Source organism: Gekko japonicus, unplaced genomic scaffold, assembly GCF_001447785.1.
Source record: "Gekko japonicus isolate JY-2015 unplaced genomic scaffold, Gekko_japonicus_V1.1 scaffold384, whole genome shotgun sequence".
NCBI classification, from domain to species: domain Eukaryota; kingdom Metazoa; phylum Chordata; class Lepidosauria; order Squamata; family Gekkonidae; genus Gekko; species Gekko japonicus.
Window position 1 is genome coordinate 609,917 of NW_015175980.1, and position 22,804 is coordinate 632,720.

Sequence of the window (22,804 nt, forward strand, 5' to 3'; positions counted from 1 at the left end):
CATCTGGTGATATCCATGTGTAGAGTCGCTTTTTAGGTTGTTGGAAGAGGGTGTTCATTATGACCAGCGTGTTCTCTTGACAAAACTCTGTTAGCCTTTGCCCTGCTTCATTTTGTTCTCCGAGGCCAAACTTGTCTGTTATTCCGGTTACCTTTTGACTAGGACTGTGGAGATCAGGGTTAGATTTCTATTCTGGGAGGGAATCACCAAAAAGTAGGCCAGGATTAAGCTAACATTAAGCCAGGATTGTCTGCATTCAGACATAACACAAACCCATAGTTAACTGTGCATAACCCAGACCCTGGTTCAAGGGACCCTATCCAACCATAGTCAGTGGAGTGACCTGCACTCAGACAATCACAAGAACCAGAGATTGGATTTATACCCTGCCCTTCACTCGAAGTCTCAGAGCAGCTTACAAACTCCTTTCCCTTCCCCTCCCCACAGCAGACACCCTGTGAGGGAGGTGGGGCTGAGAGAGCTCTGACAGAAACTACTCTTTTCAAGAACACCTCTGACAGAACTATGGCTTTCCCAAGGTCATCCAGCAGCTGCAAGTGGAGGAGTGGGGAATCAAACCTGTTTTCCCCCCAGATTAGAGTCTGCTCACTTAACCACCACACCAAACTGGAGTAACCACAGAACTTCTCCTTGCCAACTCTCATGTTTATTCATAGACACTAAAGAAAAAGTATTCCAAACTAAGGCACAAGTTCACGGCCCCCATGGTTTTAAAAACTAACTAAAACTAATGAAGGGGGAGAAACGTCGAAATATCCACACACTTACTTTGAACATTTCATCGGGGATGCATTTTATTGCCGCCGGCTGGAAGTAAGGCATCAATTCTTTATCAAGAGCTTTTAATTCTCCCTCATTTAAACCAGCTAAAGAGAGAAAAGATCAGAGCAGAGATTCATTCACACTGTCTCGATTTAGACTCTATGTGGGGCTAATGTGCATTTTAGAGCCTCCTTACGCGTCCCCTGATCAATATTTGACTCTAAAGCATTTTCAGACACCGCTGGGAAATCAGGCCTCTAAGAATATAAAGAGATTTATTTATTTATTTGCAATGGAGTGCATGCTTCATGTAAGAGCATAGCCTTGTAAAAGCACACTTGATTAAGCTAATTTTCTTTTCAGAAACTTGGCATCTGTTTTAAAGGCACAGGAACAATTTCTCCTTGTTTTCTGTGACCATCTACCAATATATTTGTTTGCCAAGTAGTCTCTCTTGACCCTCTTTTACCCAAACATCTAGGCTACATGTGAAATAACACAGAGGCAGATATTTTATGGACTGACATTGGGCAAAGTTAGAGCATGCTTAAGTCCTTTGATTTTTATACATTCAAGAAAACTGTCACTGACAGCACAACAACAAAATTGGGATGGTCAGAGGGCTAAAATCTGGAACAAAAATAATCCTTGTAAAGCCTAACCAGAACAAATCCAGAATAAAAAAAGTGTGCAAAGCATATGACCTGATAGCCCCAAGTTATACTTGGTTAATATTGTGGATATCAAGGCAAAATATGCCCTCTCAAAGTCTGAGATCTTTTAACAGAGATCAAATTATAGTCAGATACTAAACAGCACAGAATTTCACCTTTTAGGGCTTTAACTACATGTTGCATAGTTTACCGATCCACCTCACACCCTCCTAGGCTCCTATTCTAACAGATCTGAGCTGGGAGTACTATGTTGATACCTAATTCCCAGGCATACAGAGACCCAGTATGCTGGGCAAACAGCAGATTCCTGGAGATATAAGAATGTAAGAAGAGCCCTGTTGGATCAGACCAGTAGCCCATCTAGTCCAGCATCCTGTCTCACACAGTGGCCAACAAGTTCCTCTGCATGGCCAAAAACAGGGCATAGAGGCCAAGGCCTTCCCTGGATTTTGCCTCCTGGCTCTGGGAGGTTCCCTTTAGGCACCATGACTAGTAGCCACTTATAGATTTATCTTCCATGAATCTGTCTAATCTAGGGGTGTGCAAAAAAAAAAAAAAAATTCGGCCAGATTCGGATTCGGCCAAATTGGGCAGAATCAATTTCAGCTGGCATAAAGATTCCTGCATGTCAATTTCAGCAGTACCAGCAGATTCAGGAGTCTTTCGGCCAGGCCAATGTCAGTTTCAGCCCCATTATATTCTATGGGTCATTGAAGGTCAATGGTGAAAACATAGGGTATATTCTGGGGGTTGGAGGGGAGGGGGTTTGATGGAGAGGCTCCAAACTCACAGGGTAGCTGCTGGAGCCTCTCCCCAAGATACCAACCAAGTTTCAAGAACATTGGACCAGGAGGTCCAATTCTACAGGCCCTCAAACAGGTTGCCCCTATCCCCTCCATTGTTCTCTATGGTGGGAAAAAAGTTACGGGCCCTCAAACAGGTTGCCCCTATCCCCTCCATTGTTCTCTATGGTGGGAAGAGAACAATGGAGGGGATAGGGGCAATCTGTTTGGGAGCCCGTAGAATTGGACCCCCTTGTCCAATGTTCTTGAAACTCGGTTGGTATCTTGGGGAGAGGCTCCAGCAGCTACCCTGTGAGTTTGGAGCCTCTCCATCAAACCCCCTCCCCTCCAACCCCCAGAATATACCCTACATTTTCGCCATTGACTTCAATGGCCCATAGGATATAATGGGGCCAAATTGCCGCTGAAATTCGGCGGAAAGCCTATTCAGATCAGAGAATCTGAATCGGCCTGCAGCAGCCTGAAAGGGGTCCGAATGGGCCATTTTCGGGGGTGTATTCGGTTCACATGAACCGAATGCACATCCCTAGTCTAATCCCCTTTTAAAGCTGTCGGTGCCTGTGGCCATCACTACATTTCAGGTTGGTAAAAGGTGTGGAGGGGAGGCTTAAGACTCTGGCTAGGAATTATGTTTCAGCTTAGAGCTCCCAGTGCACATCTGGTTGGCCGTGACTTGTTGTACTTGGATTTCCTGATTCAGACATACATGACTGAAGGCAAAAGATCATTGCTAGAAGTATCACCTGCAATGGTACCAATCTCTTGTAAGACAGCTCTGTTCCACCTGGCAGCGTCTCCAAATACGGACTCAGCCTTCTTTTTGAATTCCTTCAGAACACTCATGCTGCATGGGAAAGAGCCAATCCTGGCCACAACCGCACTGTAGAAAGGGCAACACGGCAGAATATCATGGCCTGTAAATTTACAGAGTCTGAAAAATCTGAGATCACTAGCTTCTTGTTCTCTCAGCCTAAGGGCTGCCCTGTGTCAGGATCTGGCCCTGAGACTTGGGTTTTAGGCCTCAATCCTAGGGCTGCCCCCAAGGGACCATCTGAACCCTCAGAACTGCTGGCCAAGTGGGGTTTGGAGATCTCCCACTATTACAGCTGATCTCTGGATGACAGAGATCAGTTCCCCTGGAGAAAAGGGCTGCTTTGAAGCGTGGACTCCAGAGCACTGTACCTTGCTGAGGTCCCTCCCCTCCCTCAACCCCATCCACCCCAGGCTCCACGCACAAAATCTCCAGGTATTTCCCCACCCCAAATGGCTACCCCACACATGATGACTGCTCTTATAACTTCAAAACATGCTGGATTGTGGCAGCGGCATTTCAGTTGGAGCTGGGAGGCAACCATATGGCACAAACCACTCAGCTGGGGGTTGCTATTTTATGTTTGCCTTTAACTGAACATGTTTCTAACTATTATTGTTAAGCCACCTTGAAAGGCAGAATATAGATGCTTAAATAAATAGATTACATTTTATGTTTGATGCATGGCCAACTGACATTTTAAAAAATGTCTACGTGTGGCGAGTAGTTCATTTCTTCAGATCCACCTGATTGTAACTCAATCTTGCTCAATGCGCCCTTTCTAAAAAAAATTGGAGTGTCACTGGGGGAATAAAATTGAGTCCTTCTTCCAAGAAACGTGTCTAAGATCAATGTGTCACAGATATGGATCCAGGCTCAACGACAGAGGAAGCGTGTAGAGCTCGCTCCTCTGTTCCTCCAACTTTCTAAGGTTATTTCTATCACCTCGAGTCACTCCAGAAGAGAGAGGTTTGGCAGGGGACTTTCTAGTCTAAAGTCCTCAGGGGGTGGCGACCCCCCCGGGCTTGGACAGCTGTCCCAAAGCAAGAAAGTTCTACAGGAGCCCTGATGAGACTGCAGAGTCACACCGAGCACAAGGGAAGCCTTGCTGAATCTACTAGAGTCGGAAGAACAATACCCTATAAGCAACGGAAAGAGCACAAGCTAAGTACCTTAAAATAATAGCAAAAACTCACCAAAAGTAGGTTCCGGGGGGAGGGGGGTGGAATACGCCGGAGAAAGACTTGTCCCAATTTGATATTTAAGTTTGACCGTAAGATTCAGAAGCGACTAGGGAAAGGAACAAACCCAATAAGGAGATAAAGGATTTGAAGGGGCAGAGGGAGAGTTTGAAGCAGACTTAGATGCTGAAACTGCAAAAAGGTTTTTATCTTTTTTCCATCTTCTTTCGTTTGTTTAGGAGCATATTCCTTTAACTGGAGCAGTGGTGACGGGGCGTTTTGAGAGTGATATTAGAGGCGCGGAGAAGTGACGAGGCAGCAACGGGCGTCCAGAGGAGAAGGGAGGGGGCCGGAGGAGCAGTCGGAGATAGCAGCGAACGAAAGCAGTGATGATGACAGCGTGGGCTGCGTGAGCTGGAGAGACTGGACCAAGGCGACTGGGACGGCGTTTGAGCTGCCAAAAGGAGGAAGCAAGGAGAATCGCAGGAAAAGGAGCTAAAAAATCTTAAAGAAATTTAAAAGAGGGAAGATTTTGTAGAAAGAAGAGGGGGGAAATGTTAGCTATAGCCAGCAAAGATTTAAAAGATTCAAAATATAGAAATAGGAATTAAGAAGTAGAGACTTGGTGCTCCAAAATAAGAACATTAGAAATATTTTTGATTAAACAATTACATGCAATTATAATTAATATAAGTGAAAGAAAGAAAAAGAGAATATAAGTGTAAACCATCTTGAATAGAAAGAACACTAGATAATAGATAATTAATTGGGAGCCCAATTCTATTGCCTCAGGATCCGGTGCTAGCAGAAAGGTGTCATTATCCTCACCAGGACAGTTGTGAGGGGTAAGCCAACTTCAGTTTAGCAACATGAATATAACCCAGATGACCATGAAAGACTTAAATAAAATGATCCAGGAAAGTGTATCTCAAGCAGTAGCCCAAGCAGTAAAAAACAGTTAAAAACACCTTGCCTACCCTATTTAAGAAGGAAATAGATCCCATAAGTGCAAAGATGGATGAAATAACAACCCAAATTAAAACTGAAACAGAAGAAATTAAGAAACAGATATTAGATAATAAACAGGAAATTTTAAGAATGTCTTCTAACCATGAAAAAAGGGAAAATGACAAGATCTAGATTTTGAGGTTCAAGAATTAAAGAGCAAAAATGAAAAAAAATTGAGGAAACTCTTATTAATCTAGAAATGGACAAAGCTGCATTAATTATAAGATGTCAAAATATACTGGAAAATATAGAAAAAAATCTTAAGGAGGAACTGACTCAAAGTTTAGCAGAGCAGCTAAAAATAGGTACGAAAGATGAAATAGCGAATGAAATTGAGACATTGTACAGGAGAAATTCTGCTTATGCGAAGAAACACAAAAAGCCTAGGGAAGTGCATATAAAATTTTATAAGAAGGAAATGAAAGAAAAAATACTTAAAGTCTCATATGAAAATAGGGTGACCATCCAGGGTGAAGAAGTTATTTTTTTGAAAGAAGTTCCATGGAGAGTAAGAGAGAGAAGGGCACCTTATTTAACATTGACAAACCTTTTAACAAGTAATGGAATTATGCTTAGATGGTTGATTCCAGAAGGAGTGCTCTTTAATCATGATAGCAAGAGACACAGAATTGACTCGATATTTAAAGTTGAACATTTTCTTGAAAAATATGGTGAAGAATTAGAATTACAAAAAGAGGATGCAGATGAGGAAGAGGAAGAGGAAGAAGAGGATACAGATGAGGAAGTTATAGAACAAGAAACAGATAAAAGAAAAGGCGCTTCACCTAAGAAAGGAAAGAACAAACCAAGTAAAGCAACTTATCAGATTCTAACTAGGTTCAAGTACAGAAGTAGAGGAAAGAACAACAAAAAGTAAATATGATATCGCCCAAAAAACTTAAACTCATATCCATAAACATAAATGGGCTGAATAGCCCCCCAAAAAGAAGGAAGACATTCCATCAATTATACAAAATCAAGGCAAATATTGTTTGTCTACAAGAGACTCACATAAAGAAGAAGGATGTTAAATATTTGTCATGAAATAAATTAGGCACCGCTTTTATAACTTCAGCTGAAGAGAAAAAATGAGGTGTGGTGATTTATGTAAAAGATTCTTTAAATCCAAAATTGTTATATGCATCAGATGATGGAAGGATTGTGGCAATTGTAGTTACAAGAAATGGTAAAGAAACATTAATAGTTAATATATATGCCCCTAATCAAAGTCAAGAAAATTTTTTCAAGGAATTGCAAATAGTAATAAATCTAAAGGAGGTCTTTTGGGTGACTATAATGCAGTTCTCGATCCAGTACTGGATAGGAAGAGTCATAGGAAAAACAATAAAGTAGGCAATGTAATACCAAAAAGCTTCCTGCAAGTAGCTGAAGAATATAACTTAATTGATGGAGAACTAGAAACCTGAAAAAACTGGACTATACGTACTATTCACCAAGACACAACTCTTGGTCACGGATTGACATGGTTTGGATATCCTCCAAGATGATACGTGATTTGTTAGATTGCGAAATATTGCCAAATACCTTTGCTGGCCATAATCCCCTTCTACTTACCTTAAAAGAAGAACAAAAGAAAAGCAGATGACCAGGAATTTGTTTAAAAGACTAAGGAAGAAATTATGGATTTCTTTTAAAGAAATATCCAACTGGAGACAAAGATTGAAGTAGCACGGGATGCATTTAAAGCTTTTATGAGAGGTTGGTTCATTAATCAGAACGCATGGAAGAAGAAGCAAGCTAAGAAAAAATATGAGTTGTTAGTGGGACAAATTAAGCTAGAAGAAGATAAAATGAAAAATACCACGGAAGTTAAAGAATCTAAAATTAAACTATATTTTCTTCATCATAAAATGAACTTACTCTTGAATTATGAAATAGCAAAGAAAATTGAATATACTAAACATATATTACTTTGAAAATCTAAATAAACCCAATAGATGGTTATCCTATAAACTTAGGAAAGCAAGAGAAAAACGCTTTATCATTAAACTACGAACTTAGAGGAATGAAGAGAAATATAGACCACAAGAACTTAAAAATATAGTGGAAAAATATTATAAAGAATTATATCAGCAAGACTTTCAGAATGAACTTCAAATTAAAGATTATCTAGAAAAAGGGAATTATAATAAATTTAATGACCAACACAAGAAGATTTTAAATGAACCGATTACAATGTGTGAGATTGTAGAAGCTATTAAGAAGCAAAAGAGGAAAAAAACTCCTGGTCCTGACGGCTTACCAGTAGAATTTTATCAAATTTTTGAAGAACAGATTGGCATGCCATTAAAAGAATTGCTACAGAAGATAGGCAAAGCAGAAATAGTACCCGAGTCTTGGAATCACACACTAATTACGTTAATACACAAACCCAACTCTGACGGAAGTGAAATCAAAAACTATAGGCCTATTTCATTATTAAATGCCGATTATAAAATATTTGCTAGCATTTTGGTTTATAGATAGAAAACGGTGCTGTCTCAAATTATTCATCAAGATCAGATTTACGAACAGTCATTGATGTATTAGAATATTTGACAAAGAGAAAGCCTTTGATAATCTATCGTGGAATTTTTTGTTGCAAAAATTAGATAGATCAGACTGTGGCCAATTCTTTTTAACTATGATTACAGCAATCTATAAAATGCAATATGCTAAAATTTTGATAAATGGGGATACAACTAATAATATAGAAATTCAGAAAGTTTCGAGACAGGGTTGCCCGCTATCGCCATTACTGTTTATTTTTGTATTAGAATCTTTGAACAACTCAATACGAGGAAACGTGCAGATAAATAAGAGGAGAAGAGTTCAAATTATTGGCGTTCGCGGATGATCTCCTATTTATCTTAGAAAACCCTAAAACATCTCTTATTTCTCTGATGGACACTATTAAAAATCATGGTCAAGTAGCAGAACTCAAAATAAATTATAAGAAAACGAAGCTTCTATCAAAAAATTGTTTACCGGATACTTTACAGGAGATACTAAAAGTAACGTCGATGGAATTAGTGAACAAAGTTAAATACCTTGGTATAAATTTAACTAATAAACGCAGTTATAGAGGATAATTACCATAAGCTGCTAGCAGAAATTAAAAGTGATCTCCTAAGGTGGAAAGACATACCTTTATCTATCATGGGCAAAATAGCTGTGATAAAAATGAATATATTGCCAAGATTCTTATTTTTAGCCCAAAATATTCCCATTCTAAAAAAGCAGAATTTTTTTGAAGATCTGAATAAAATCACGAAACAATTTATATGGCACCCCAAAAGAGCAAGAATAAAGTGGAAAATATTACAAGATAGAAAGGAGAGGGAATGAATGTATCTAATTGGTATCTGTACTACCAAGCAGATGCTCTAGTGTGGATAAAAGAATGGCTTACGTTGGAAAATACCAGGATTTTAGCATTGGAAGGTCACGATTTGTACATGGGTTGGCACGCATATATATGGTACGGAAAAGAGAAAATTCATTCTAATTTCAAGAACCACTTGTTAAGAGGAGCTCTAAATAAAATTTGGTGTAACATAAAAGAGAGATTTTATAGGAAAACCCCTAGGCGGGTTTCTCCTCTTGAGGCATTTATAAAACCTTCATTTATATCAATGAGTAAAAAAGAAAGTTACAAAGTTTTACTAGACAAAAATAACAAATTAAAATCAGAAGAGAAATTACTACGTGAAAATAACTTATCCTGGTGGGAACATACAATGCTTCGAGATAGATATAATAAAGATATGGTAAGGGGTTTTGAGAACCAGAATAATGAACTCGATAAGATCTGGTTGTCTTCAAGTGACAAATTAATTCAGAAACTTTATGGTTTCTTACTGGATGATTATGAATATGACGAAACTATTAAGGCTACAATGATCTCTTGGATGAAAGATTTGGGTAAAAATATAGAGATAGAGCAATGGTCTAAAATATGGAAATCTGCGAAGTACATGAGAGCTATATCATATAAGGAAAATATATATAAAATGTTCCACAGGTGGTACTGGTCTCCGGATAAAATAGCTAAATGTTATACTAATACATCCAACCTGTGTTGGAAATGTAAAACCAGTGTTGGGACCTTTTTACCACATGTGGTGGAAATGTAGTAAGATACAAAACTACTGGAAAATGGTACGCAAAATAATTCAGGAAATTTTGGGTATGAATTTGGCTTTAATACCTGAAATATATTTGTTAAATATGATTCCCAATGGCTACAATACACAAGAGGTGTATTTAATGGCGTATATAATAACTGCAGCACATTTATTACTGGCAAAGAATTGGAAATTAGATAAATTACCCTCTAAAGAGGACTTAATGGGAAAATTGTTAGATCTTGTGCAGATGGATGATTTGAGTTTAATACTTCACGATAAGAATAACAATGTACAGAATAAAAGATGGTCTAGGGTATATAATTGGATAAAACAAGTTATGGAATGATCGACTCTAAACTTTTATGTAATCTGTTAAAATGGAATGTATTCTTTTTGAAAAACTGGAAAATAAAAGTATATATATAAAAAAAGATCAATGTGTCACTGCTGGGGGGAGGAGCTACAATGCACACAGAAATAACTGATGAGAAATGTACCGCACATTTAATGCCATTTGAACTAGACTTTAAAAAGGCCTTAGTGAATGGGAAAGTGTGCTGTCGTCAGAGGTCATTTCGGGGGGGGGAACGCGGGGGAACGCAGTTCCCCCGGGTGTGGTGCAGGGGGGCGGGGCACATGACAAAGCCCCGCCCCCTGCTTCCGCCCGCCCCGCTTCCAGCCCTCATTCAGCCAGGAGGAGGCAGGGGAAGAGGGAGGGTAAGTTGCTTCCTCCCCGCCTCTCCCCACCCCTGCCTGCCTGGGGCCAGGGAGGGCCTTGGCAGGGCTTCCTCGCACTCCCGCTGGCCTTGCAGGTCCACCGCTGGGCCCCTGATGTCAGGGGGTGTGGTATATGCTAATGAGTTATGCTAATGAGTTCCCCTAGCTCTTTTTCTACGAAATGACCCCTAACTGTCATACCCAAATTCCACTGGTTTGATGGCTGCAATCTCTGTGGAGTTCAAAGTACAAAGAGTGGCACCTAAACCAGCCAACTCAAAGCTTTTCAGAGTGTCCATCGCTTGCCCCGAGTCGTCCAGAAAACCCTGTAAAATGGATTTTGCCTGGGGAGAGAAAAACAACAACAGTGAGACTGGATTTATCCCCAATGGAGGTTCACTACCAGTGAGCATGGAAAAGGCACTTCTGTTTCCAATTCTGTCAGCTGAGGCAACCCCCATGCAGCTGGAGGGTAACACACAGAAGCGCTAAAGCTTCACCCACACGAAGGCAAGTGGTCCAATTAGATCGCTGAAGCTAAGCGGGAAGATGGGAGATCAGCAGAGGTTTCCACGTTTACTGTTCTGAGGGAAACCAGATGAGAAACTGGGAGTTTCACGTCCAGAATGGCCAGTGTTAGTTTGTTTTTTAAACCAATCCCAACACCATCAATGAGGAAGAATAATTGTGATAATGTGTATCCTCCCCTTTTTTTCTTGGATCTGTTTTCCTCCACCTTGGGGGGGAAATGGCCAAGAGAGCAAACCCCTTTTGATTTTATCCAAGGTACAACCCTGCCATTTCCTGTAGCCACAAGAAGAAGAAGAAGAAGAAGAAGAAGAAGAAGAAGAAGAAGAAGAAGAAGAAGAAGAAGAAGAAGAAGAAGAAGAAGAAGAAGAAGAAGAAGAAGAAGAAGAAGAGGAGGAGGAGGGGGAGGGGAGGGGGAGGAGATTGGATCTATACCCCGCCCTTCACTCGGAGTCTCAAAATGGCTTACAAACTCCTTTCCCTCCCGCTCCCCACAACAGACACCCTGTGAGGTAGGTGGGGATGAGAGAGCTCTGACAGAAACTGTTCTCTTTCAAGAACACCTCTGACAGAACTATGGCTTGCCCAAGGTCATCCAGCAGCTGCAAGTGGAGGAGTGGGGAATCAAACCTGGTTCTCCTAGATTAGAGTCCACGCACTTAACCACGACACCAAACTGGTTCTTAACCACTACACCACACCACTACACCAAACTGAAGGTGATTAGGGTGCAGTTAATATTACACTAGCAGCCTGAATAGCCCCATTTGGCCTGAGCTTGTCAGGGCTTGGAAGCCAAGCGGGGTTGGCCACAGTCAGTACTTGGATGGGAAACCACCAAGGAAGATGGGGGTTGCTACGAGGAGGCAGGCAATGGCAAACCACCCTGCCTTGCATGCCCCATGGCTGCGGTCACCATGAGTCAGTTGCAACTCAATGGGACACTCCTCTTTTTCTAATGTAACATAACCGTAAACACCACAAACGATAGTACCACCATCCTAGTGTTAATTAATGTTCTACATAGGGTATTTTGATACCGCTGATGTTATTGTGCTGTGTACATCTGACATACTTTGATGGCCTGTATTGCCCGGCCTGGATGGCCCAGGTTAGCCCAATATCACCAGAACTCGGAAGCTATGCAAGGTTGGCCTTGGTAAGTGCTCGAATGGGAGACCATCAAGGAAGTCCCAAGTTGCTACACGGAGGTCCCTGCCACATGGCAGGGAATAAGACGCTTGTACTGCGGCTAATGTGAACCGCAGAAAGTTGGGACGGCGCAGCGGGATCTCACAGATCCCCCGAGCCGCGTCGCAACGCTCCCCGGCACGATCAGATGCCGGGGAGAACGCGACGGTGGGAAGGGGAGCCTGGCGAACTGCGCATGCTCACACATGCGCAGTTCGGCCAGGAGCCGGGGATGCGCCGGCGCAAGGACGCGCCGGCGATCCCACGGCCAGCGTTGCTGCGGCCCTTCAGAAAGAACCACCTCGGGAGGTGGTTCTTTTTTGGTGCGGAGCAACGCTGGAGGGGACGGATCCGGGACGGATCCGGCACACTCCCCAGATGTTGAGGTGGGATCGCGCCGGTTTGCTCCGCCCCCGTTCCGTCCCGCTCCCGGCCCAAATGGGCTCGTATGAACAGGGCCGGAGATGGGCAATGGCAAGCCACCTCTGATCATCTCCTCCCTCGAAAACCCTAGGGGGTTGCCATATGTCAGCTGCGACTTGGCGGCACTTTCCGCCACCCTGTGGATATCCACAGCTGTGCCAAGAGCAAAGAAATGTTTGAGGGTTTAGAGGAAGGGGATTTAGCAGTTGTCGGTCTGACAGGGGGCAGCTTATTTATGCAAAATCTGGCAACCCAGAAGCAGCTTTTTGGGCTGAATCACGGACTCACCGGACAGACACACTGACCTGCAGAGGGTTCCACTCCGTTTGCTGACTAAGTGCAGCAACCGTATCGACAGAACTCAAATTCAGCTCTCTGATTTCAGTCTCGTTGAGCGCCGTGGCGATTCGCCCGAGGGAGACGAGGTGATAAGTGCTCCAGCTGGGCAACAGCCCCCAGGCCTTTGAAACAAAAGTCTGCTGTTAGTTCACAGAACACCAAAACTCAGCGATCCAGAAATGATCATGTGGCGGAGGGAAGTGCTGTTGAGCCACAGCCGATTCATGGTGACCCTGTAGGGTTCATTAGGGATGTCACCCTCCAGGCGGTGCCTGGGGATCCCCCGGAATCACAGCTCATCTCCGGTTCAGTTCCCATGGAGAAAATGGATGCTTTGGAGGGTGGGCTCTATGGCACTGGGCCCCACTGAGGTCCCTGTCCTCCCCAGGCTCCACCCCCAAATCTCCATGATCTGGCAACCCTACTCCCCATCTCCCACCAGTGACCATGGGGGACCTCACAAGAAGAAGAAGAGGAAGAAGGCTTCCGGTCTGGCTAAGATGGAGGACTGAAGCGTTTCGCGATCGTGCGAAGCGAGCGACGGCCACTTTTGACAGTTTGGGCAATACACAGCCCAACGCATCACTCCCCAGCGAGGGGGGGGACAAGCAGGCAGCAGCGCCCTAGAGGGAGTGTGAGGTTGGCGTAATCCAGCTTCGGAAGAAGCTGAATTGGGCTTTGACCTCCTCCCACGAAGAAGGCAAGTGCCAAGCAACTCTATAGTGGCCGATCGAGCCGGATTACCGGCATAAATTCTTCGTCAGCCGACCTCTTTGAAGAAGGACAACAACTGTGAGTTAAAAGAAACAATGCGAAACCCGTTTTGAACGTGCTAGATAACAAAAACGTGCCGCTTACCTGAACTGAGTTTGGAGTCAATTTGAATTAAGCGGTTGAGCGGAAAATGAATAGTAAATCCCAGAAATCCGATTCCGGAGAGAAAAAAGTTGATTGAAGCCTTTAAAAACTGTAAAAACGCTTATTGTTTAACATTCCTGTGGTGAAGATGGAGCCGTGTGCGCAACTGTAAAATCGAAACTCACGAACAATAGCGTGGGAAGAGCAGGCTGGTGTCACAAAGAAAGAGGTCCGTGTGAAACATCCAGGAAGTTGAATTCCTAGACGGGCATTAGCGAAAGGAAGACAGTGGAACTTTTAAAGGTGCCGGACCGGAAGTGAGTTTTATGCGGAAGGAAGGGCCTGCAAAATACCAATCTGACCTACTCTACATGAAATTACCATAGAGAAGTTGCGCCCGACATTTTGAGGAGGACTTCAACTAAATTTGCTTTTTTAATATATTTCTAAGGGTCTTTGGAAAGCGTAAACAGAGAGGCATGGAGGACTAAATCTTATCATCTAGAAGAGTGCTTTATTTTGCGAATCTGTGAATTGGAAAGAAATCGCCAAGACGGAGACCAGGAGAGGCAAGAAAAGAGCCGACTCAGACCCAGAACTTAAACCGGTTGTGAGACCTAGGATTGGATCTACTTCAACCCCCAAAATGTCAAGAATCAGCCCTTACATTTGAGAACATCTGCATAGCGACTGAGGCAAACCCAAGATTTATACTATGGTTCATGTGTGTCCAGAGCAACAGAGATGGTGCCAAAAGTGCCCCCAAAATGTTACCATTATTCATAAAGATTATTTCCTGGTTTAGTCTCTTGTGAAGTGAACATGGCTGGAGATGTGTGTCACATACACATTTTACAGGAAACTAATTCCATACATAATTCCCTTTTTCTTGCGTCATTGTGCCTTTTTCCTACAAAAGGACTAGTTGTCACAAATAGAAGAGAAACAAGATTCTTTGACTCAACAAATTACAAGATCAGAGACAATGATGGAGTTCAGAAGGATGCAGACTCATCTGAGATTCAGAGGCATTAAGGAAACAGAGAATGAGAACTTAAAAGAAAAAATGATGGAAGTGATAACGGCTTTTCTGGGCGAGGAGGAAGGGTCAATGGACTCAGACTTTGATTTGATTTATAGAGTGAACTCCAGAATTGCAGAAAAGAAGAATTTACCAAGGGATGTAATTGTACAATTTGTAACAAGATCAATAACAGAGGAGATATTCAAGAAGCAATTCAACGTCCCTTTTGTAATAGAGGGAAACAAAATTATGGTGATGAGAGAACTCCCAAGAACAATACTGCAAGACAGGAAAAGGTATAAATCCTTGGCGGACAAACTCAGAGCTTTGAGCATCAGATATAGATGGGAGATTCCACAAGGTTTATCCTTTACGTATCAAGGTGGGAGGATTCAGATCAGATCGATGATGGACTTTTATAAATTTAAGGCGGACAATGCGGACGTCTTTGGAGAACTTTAAAATAAAACGCATAATGGAGTACAAATTGTTGTCATGGAATGTTAATGGATTAAATTCACCAAACAAGAGGAAAAGAATCAATCATTGGATACAGAAACAGAAATGCAACGTGATATGCTTGCAAGAAACACATATTAGAAAACAGGATATAAAATATTTAAAGAATGCTTTATTTGGAATTGAATTTTGTTCTGCGGCCTCAAACAAGAAAAAAGGAGTTGTGACATATGTGAAGAAGGAGTTACAACCTACAGAAATTTTTAAGGACATAGATGGCAGATACGTGGGTGTGGAATTAATGATTCAGCAGAAAAAAACATTGTTGATCAACGTGTACGCACCCAATGGAGCAAAGGAAAAATTTTTTAAGGATATAACTGACCAATTACAACAATTGACTTATGAGCAAGTTATTATGGCCGGAGACTTTAATGGGACAATAGATCGTCTAGACAGAAAACCACAAAAGGACAACGAATTCAGCGGAAAATTGCCAAAGAATTTTTTTGAATTAGTTAAGCAAGAAAAATTAGAAGATGTTTGGAGGAAATGGAACCCGATGCAGAAAGACTTTACTTTTTATTCCAATAGACATTGCTCTTTTTCCAGAATTGATATGATTTGGATGTCTGAAGAATTATCAATGAAAACACATAAGACTGAAATTTTGCCAAGATGTAATTCAGATCACAATCCGGTGGTATGGAGTTCCACAGAAAGGAAAAAACCCTTTCTGTGGAGGATTAATGAAGACTTGTTGGATAAGAAAACGGTAATTGAGATGTTAAAGGAAGAAACGAAACAATTCTTTCAACAAAATTTAAATAAAGAAACACCGATACAGATTGTATGGGATGCTTATAAAGCGGTGATGAGAGGAATTCTCATCTCGCAAAACGTGAAGCAAAAAAAGGAAAAACTTCAAAAACAAACAGAAGTGTTAGAAAAAATTGCTCAGAAAGAAAAGGAATTAAAAAAGAAGCCTGGAAAAAAGCAAATTATTAAAGAATTAAAGTTGCTGAAGGAACAACTGAATGAGACTTGGAATCAGGAAATGTATTGGAATTTAAAGAAGTTACAACAGAAATCTTTTGAAGGGGCGAACAAACCGGGAAAATACTTAGCTTGGCAACTTAAGGCTAGAAGAGAGAGAAGAATGATAACCAAAATAATAGAAGATGGAAAAGAGTTCGTTGATCCTAATGGAATAAAGAGATGTTTCTTCAAGTATTATGCTAAACTATTCCAAACAACTAGAGTTGATCTTGAGAAGATTAAAACATATTTAAAGGAGATTCCACTACCAAAAATAAGTAAGGAATACAAAGATTTATTAAATGGTCCAATTCAAAAAGAAGAAGTGATGAAGGCAATAGAAGAGACAAAGTTGGGGAAGGCGCCTGGGCCGGACGGATTTACAGCGAAATTCTACAAAAAGATGAAAGAAGAAATTTCCCCGGTCCTGGAAGCTTTAACCAACGAAATAAGAGAAAACAAAAAGGTGCCGGACTCATGGAAAGAAGCAATTATTTCTTTGATTCCAAAGGAAGGACAAGATTCAACAAATGTAAAGAACTACAGGCCAATATCTCTTTTGAACAACGATTATAAAATCTTTGCAAAAATTATTGCAGAAAGGGTGAAAAACTATTTACAAACGGTAATTTCTGAAGATCAAGCGGGCTTTTTACCCAAAAGGCAGATTAGAGACAATGTAAGAATAGTAATGGACGCAATTGAATATTATGAAAAGCACCCAGAAAAAGAAGTAGCTTTTCTGTTTGTTGATGCAGAAAAAGCTTTTGACAATCTTAATTGGAATTTTATGCACCAGATGATGGAAAAGATTGAAGCGGGACAACATTTTAGAAATTGTATTGAAGCTATCTATTCTGAACAAAGAGCTAAAATAAATGTGAATAAAGAACTGACAGATAACTTCAAAGTACAGAAAGGAACAAGGCAAGGTTGTCCGTTATCACCGTTATTATTTATCTGGGTATTGGAAATACTTTTACAAAAAATACAGTACGATCAAGAAATAAAGGGCTTGACACATAAAGGACACCAATACAAATATCGAGCATTTGCAGACGATGTAATGTTTATGGTGGAAAACCCAACAGAAAAATTGACATTGCTTTTTCAAAAAATAAAGGAGTTTGGAGAATTGGCCGGCTTTTACGTAAATAAGAATAAAACAAAACTTATATGTAAAAACATGATCAAACAAAAACAAGTGGAACTACAAGAACTGGTACAATGTGAAGTAGTTAAAAAAACAAAATACCTTGGAATTGAATTAACGGCAAAAAATATAGACCTATATAAGAATAATTATGAGAAATTATGGACTAAGCTGACTCAAGATTTTAAGAAATGGGATAAAATGAACTTATCACTGATGGGAAGAATATCAGTTATAAAAATGAATGTCCTACCACGTTTGATGTTCCTGTTCCAAACAATACCAATTCTGCATAAAACGGATTTGTTGGCCAAGTGGCAACAAGAGTTGTCAAAATTTGTTTGGGCAGGCAAGAAACCAAGGATCAAAATGAAAATACTTTGTGATGCCAAAGAAAGAGGAGGTCTACAAATGCCAAATCTTAGACTATATTATGAAGCGGTTTGTCTAACATGGATGGATCAATGGGTGAAGCTTGAAAATGACAGATTGTTGGGGTTGGAAGGGCATGATTGTAGATTTGGCTGGCATGCATATTTATGGTATGACAAGATAAAAATGGACAGTTTTTTTAAACTTCACTTGGTGAGAAAAGCTTTGTATATGGTATGGACAAGATATAAGAAGTACCAGAGTGACTTAAGACCATTGTGGATTGTACCAGTAGAAGTGTTGATATCTTACTCAAGACAGCGAGGTAGAGACTGGTTGCCATATAGAGATTTAATTAAAAAAGAGGGAACAGAGTGGGTAATGAAAAAGCAGAATGAAATTGAATATGAATATGAGTGGTTGAAATATATGCAGATTTATGATCTTTTTAGATCTGACAAAAAAAACTATGGTTTTAGAGAGGAAAAAAATGAAATTGAAAAGGTTTGGGAGAGTGGAGGAGGAAAAAATATTTCTAAAATGTATAAGGTGTTGTTAAAATGGTATACTGAAGATGAAACTGTTAAAGAACAAATGTTAAAATGGGCTATTAATATGAATAAGGAAGTGGCTATGGAAACCTGGGAATATTTGTGGAAAAATTCTATTAAGATCTCGACATGTACTAATGTTAAAGAAAATTGTTATAAGATGATGTATAGGTGGTACATGACACCTAAGAAGATTGCAAATATGAATCAAAATATGTCAAACAAATGTTGGAAATGTAAGAGGCATGAGGGCTCATTTTATCATATGTGGTGGACTTGTGAGAAAGCTGTAGACTTTTGGACAAAAGTCCACAATGAAATGCAAAAAATACTGAAATGTTCTTTTAAAAAAGCACCGGAAATTCTGCTTTTGGGACTCAAAATGGAAGAAGTCAATACGACTAAAAAAACTTTACTCTGGTACCTGATAGTGACAGCGAGAATGATTTATGCTCAGTTTTGGAAGACGGAAAAGGTACCAGAGGTTGAAGAATGGATACAAAAAGTTCTGTTCATGGCACAAATGGATAAGATTACAAAAAAACTGAATAACAAAGAAGACGATGAGTTTTTTGGAGAATGGAATGATTTTAAAATTTATCTGGAAAAGAACTGGGATGTGAAACAAAACTTAATATGTTTAGATCAATATTAAGTCAAACGATGTTATCTTTAGATTGTAATGATGAAAAACTGATATTGTTGATGATATGAAGTAATTTGGAGCAGGGGTGGAAGCATTGTGGGAAGCCATTGGAGGGAGGGGAGGAACTGGGAATGGGGTAGACAATTGATAGAATGAAATGTTTTATATGTTGTATTCCTGAGAAAATAAAATTTGTTTACCAAAAAAAAAAAAAAGAAGAAGAAGAAGAGGAAGAAGAAGAAGAGGAGGAGCAGGAGGAGGAGGAGATTGGATTTATACCCCACCCTTCCCTCGGCGTCTCAGAGCTGTTTACAAGCTCCTTTCCCTTCCCCTCCCCACAACAGACACCCTGTGAGGTAGGTGGGGCTGAGAGAGCTCTTGACAGAAACGGCTCTTTTTCAAGAACAGCTCTTATCAGAACCATGGCTTGGCCAAGGTCATCCAGCAGCTGTGAGTGGAGGAGTGGGGAATCAAACCTGGTTCTCCCAGATTAGAGTCTGTGCACTTTACTACTACACCAAAGATCGACAGCAGAGGTGGTTTGCCCTTGCCTGTCTCTTTGTAACAACCCTAGACTTCCTTGGTGGTCTCCCATCCAAGTACTGACCCTGCTTAGCTTCCAAGGGCTGAGGAGATCGGGCTTGCCTGGGCCATCCAGTACAGCCAGAGGAATTCCACCCAGGATAGCCACTCTGCAATCTGGTGGTCACTAAACAGGTGCCTCTATGTCCAACAATTCAGCAAAGCATCCTTTCTCATCTGCTTTAGGGCACACCTGGTCCTTGCAACAGGTGAGAGAGGAGGTAGGGAACAAGGCCAAGGAATAAACAGACAATAGGAACGCTTGCTCCCTTGCCTCCTGCTGCTTGGGGAAAGATATCTACTAGTTGCCTCTGCTACCAACATAATTGCTGTTGGAGGAGCGACAGCCTGTAAGTGTCTAGTTAATGTAAATACTGCTGAAAGAATAGTTTAGTCTACTTGTACACTAGGGGGAGCTGTGGTGCATTTTCTAGTGTTTGGGTTTATTGAATGTTTGTTTTCTATGTTTTTTCTTGCAATTCAGACTACCTCTTGTTGTCTCTCTCTCTGCTGTGCGTTAGTATGTGTTAGTACTGGGGTGTCAAACATGCGGCCCGGGGGTCGGATCAGGGCTTCTATCAGGCCCGCAGTGGAACTGGTTGTCTTCTGCTTCTTCTTCCAGTTCTGCTGCTGCTGCTGCGTCATTGTAGGTTTGCAGCTTACAGATACACACCTGAACAGCATACTCAATATTGCAACAGCACAGACATTTTGAGGCAATAATTCAGAGCAAGAGGTGTCAGTTATCAGACACTGTTTATGTTTGTTTATACAAAATATTGCAAGAGTGCTGATGTTTTAAGCATGTTTTTATTTTAAGGGAAAAAATCATTAATTGTGTTTGTGTCCTTTATAAAGTTTATATCTCTGCTACCTGACATTACATTTTATGACACACATGGCCCGGCCCAACAAGGTCTCATTTATGTCAGATCCGGCCCTCGTAACAAATGAGTTCGACACCCCTGTGTTAGTGCTTGTGCCCTGATGGTCTCTCTGTGGCATTAATGGCATGCAATCAGTTATTTTGTCTTTTTGCAAAACCCTGTTGCAGTAAATTCATAGAAAGCAAACTCCAAAGTGTGGACTGGATTATGTCAACATGGGCTGCCTAAAAACAATGTCAACAATGTCAACAACGACAGAACTCCTCCGTGACGGGGCTGAGAATATGGTCCATGTCTTTCAATCTGATGCCAAAACAGTTAAGAAAAAGGGAACAAATTAAACCCAGTTTAAAGAGAGTACTGATTCTTTTTGCATTAAAAACAGATGGCACATGTTTAATTAGATGCTCGTCCTAAGTTTGTTTTCTCTGAAATAAAAAGCATTTAGAATGTGGTGCTTAAAAAACAACAACACCAAACTCCTTCTTAATTACTAAATATTATTGACGAGCATTTTCAGCCTGCCATGTAATTTTGAGTGATGTTCAGTCAACTTCTGAATCCCAGTGCTAGGACGCAATGTCAGGGGAAGGCCTTGGCCTCTGTGCCCAGTTGTTGGTCACTGTGTAAGACGGGATGCTGGACTAGGTGGATCACTGGTCTGATACAGCAGGGCTTGTCTGATGTTCTTACCGGGGGAAGGCCTCGGCCTCTCTGCCCTGTTGTTGGCCCTTCAGAGGAACTGGCTGGCCACTGTGTGTGACAGGATGCTGGACTAGATGCACTACTGGTCTGATCCAGCGAGGCTCTTCTCATGTTCTTATTGGGGGAAGGCCTCAGCCTCCATGCCCTGTTGTTGGCCCTCCAGAGGAACTGGTTGGCCACTGTGTGAGACAGGATGCTGGACTAGATGGACCATTGGTCTGATCTAGCAGGGCTCTCTTCTCATGTTCTTATCGGGGGAAGGCCTCAGCCTCTATGCCCTGTTGTTGGCCCTCCAGAGGAACTGGCTGGCCACTGTGTGAGGCAGGATGCTGGATTAGATGGACATCCTGTCAGATCCAGCAGGGCTCTTCTGATGTTCTTATGAAGGCCTTGACCTCTATGCCCTGTTGTTGGCCATCCAGAGGAACTAGTTGGCCACTGTGTAGGAAAGAATGCTGGACTAGATGGACCACTGGTCCAATCCAGCATAGGGTTGCCAGGTCCCCTCGTCCCTCCAGCAGGGGGATTTGGTTTTTTCCCCAGGGGTGGGTGGGGATGCCCCCGAGCCCTGCCCCCAAGAGCAACCACCCACCTGAACACCCCTCTCCCTCCCCTCCTGCCTGATTTAAAGGGCTTCAGCCCCGCATGCCGCAGCCCCCACTCCGCTCGCCAAATACCCTTTAGAGCAGTGGTTCTCAACCTTCCTCATGCCGCGACCCTTTAATACAGTTCCTCATGTTGTGGTGACCCCCAACCATAAAATCATTTTCGTTGCTATCATAAGACCATCGAAAATTTGTGTTTTCCGATGGTCTTAGGCGACCCCTGTGAAAGGGTCGTTCGACCCCCAAAGGGGTCGCGACCCACAGGTTGAGAACCGCTGCTTTAGAGGGTCTTTTTGTGAGCTGAGCATGCAGCCCATGACCACCCCTCTCCCACCCTCCTGCTAGATTTAAAGGGCCCTCCAGCTGGTCGGCGGGCCATGTGGTCCCTGTGGATCAGCTTAAATCCTTTAAATCAAGCAGGAGGGGAGGAAGAGGGGTGGCCAGGTGGGTGGTTGCTCTTGGGGGCAGGGCTTCTCTACCGGCCACCCGCCAGGTAGCCCCTAGAAGCAGGGGAACTCCCACCCGGACCTGGGGGCTAGCATCCCTAATCCAGCAGGGTTGTTCTTATGACACTTGTTGCTTCTGGTTTGCAATCTTTATTTTGATCCTCCTTACAACAATCCTATGCTAGGGGTGCTCTTGGTATTTAGTCTCGGCATGGCCCCACCCGTGGCCTTGTACTTGCCTGCTCATCACAGGAGCGAGTGTAGAACAGTTTGATGCTTGCTTCCTTATATCCAGGCCAACCATTCGTCTATCTCAGTCAGTACTGACTACACTGATTGGCAGTGGCTCTCCAGGGTCTCAGGCTAGAGGTCTTCCACATCACCTTCTGTGGTGGAAAGCGCCGTCAAGTCACAGCTCACTTCTGGTGACCGTGTAGGGTTTGTGTAATGTATCCAGTTCAGACCGCATGGCAGGCTAGGGCTCCATGCGGTCCGACGCAACCCTCGAGCTTTGCTCAAAAGAACAATGGACTATGGGGATCCTAGCCCACACCAATCAGAGGGCCAGGCTCCCGGCCGAGAGCCTGTGGGATTCTCGGCCACTGTAAATGACCTATTGTGTTGTGGGGGGGTGTTTTGGGTGGTGGTTTCTCAGGGAATATAAGCCGGCCTGTGAGCCGGCTAAAGTTGTCTAGTTCCTCACGGAATAAAGTACGTTAGCTGAAATCACTCGTCTGTCTGCGTACTTTTCAGTTTGCAAGGCAAACAGAGATGGTTTCCCATTGCCTGCCTCTGTGTATTAACTCTGGACTTCCTTGGTGGTCTCCCTTCCAAGTACTAAACAGGGCTGGCCCTGCTTAGCTTCTGAGATCTGATGAGATCGGGCCAAG

General features: G+C 42.2%; 1 protein-coding gene across 1 annotated transcript in view; it reads right to left on the reverse strand.

Moving 5' to 3' along the window:
- Positions 1-22,804, reverse strand: part of OTOA (otoancorin) — a 90,527-nt gene that overhangs the window by 19,089 nt on the left and 48,634 nt on the right. The window contains exons 22-25 of the mRNA XM_015426187.1: positions 12,555-12,710; positions 10,309-10,451; positions 3,004-3,140; positions 790-887 (exon numbers count right to left, since the gene is read on the reverse strand). Of these exons, the coding sequence (XP_015281673.1) occupies positions 790-887; positions 3,004-3,140; positions 10,309-10,451; positions 12,555-12,710 (534 nt within the window). The remainder of the gene's footprint in view (positions 1-789; positions 888-3,003; positions 3,141-10,308; positions 10,452-12,554; positions 12,711-22,804) is intronic.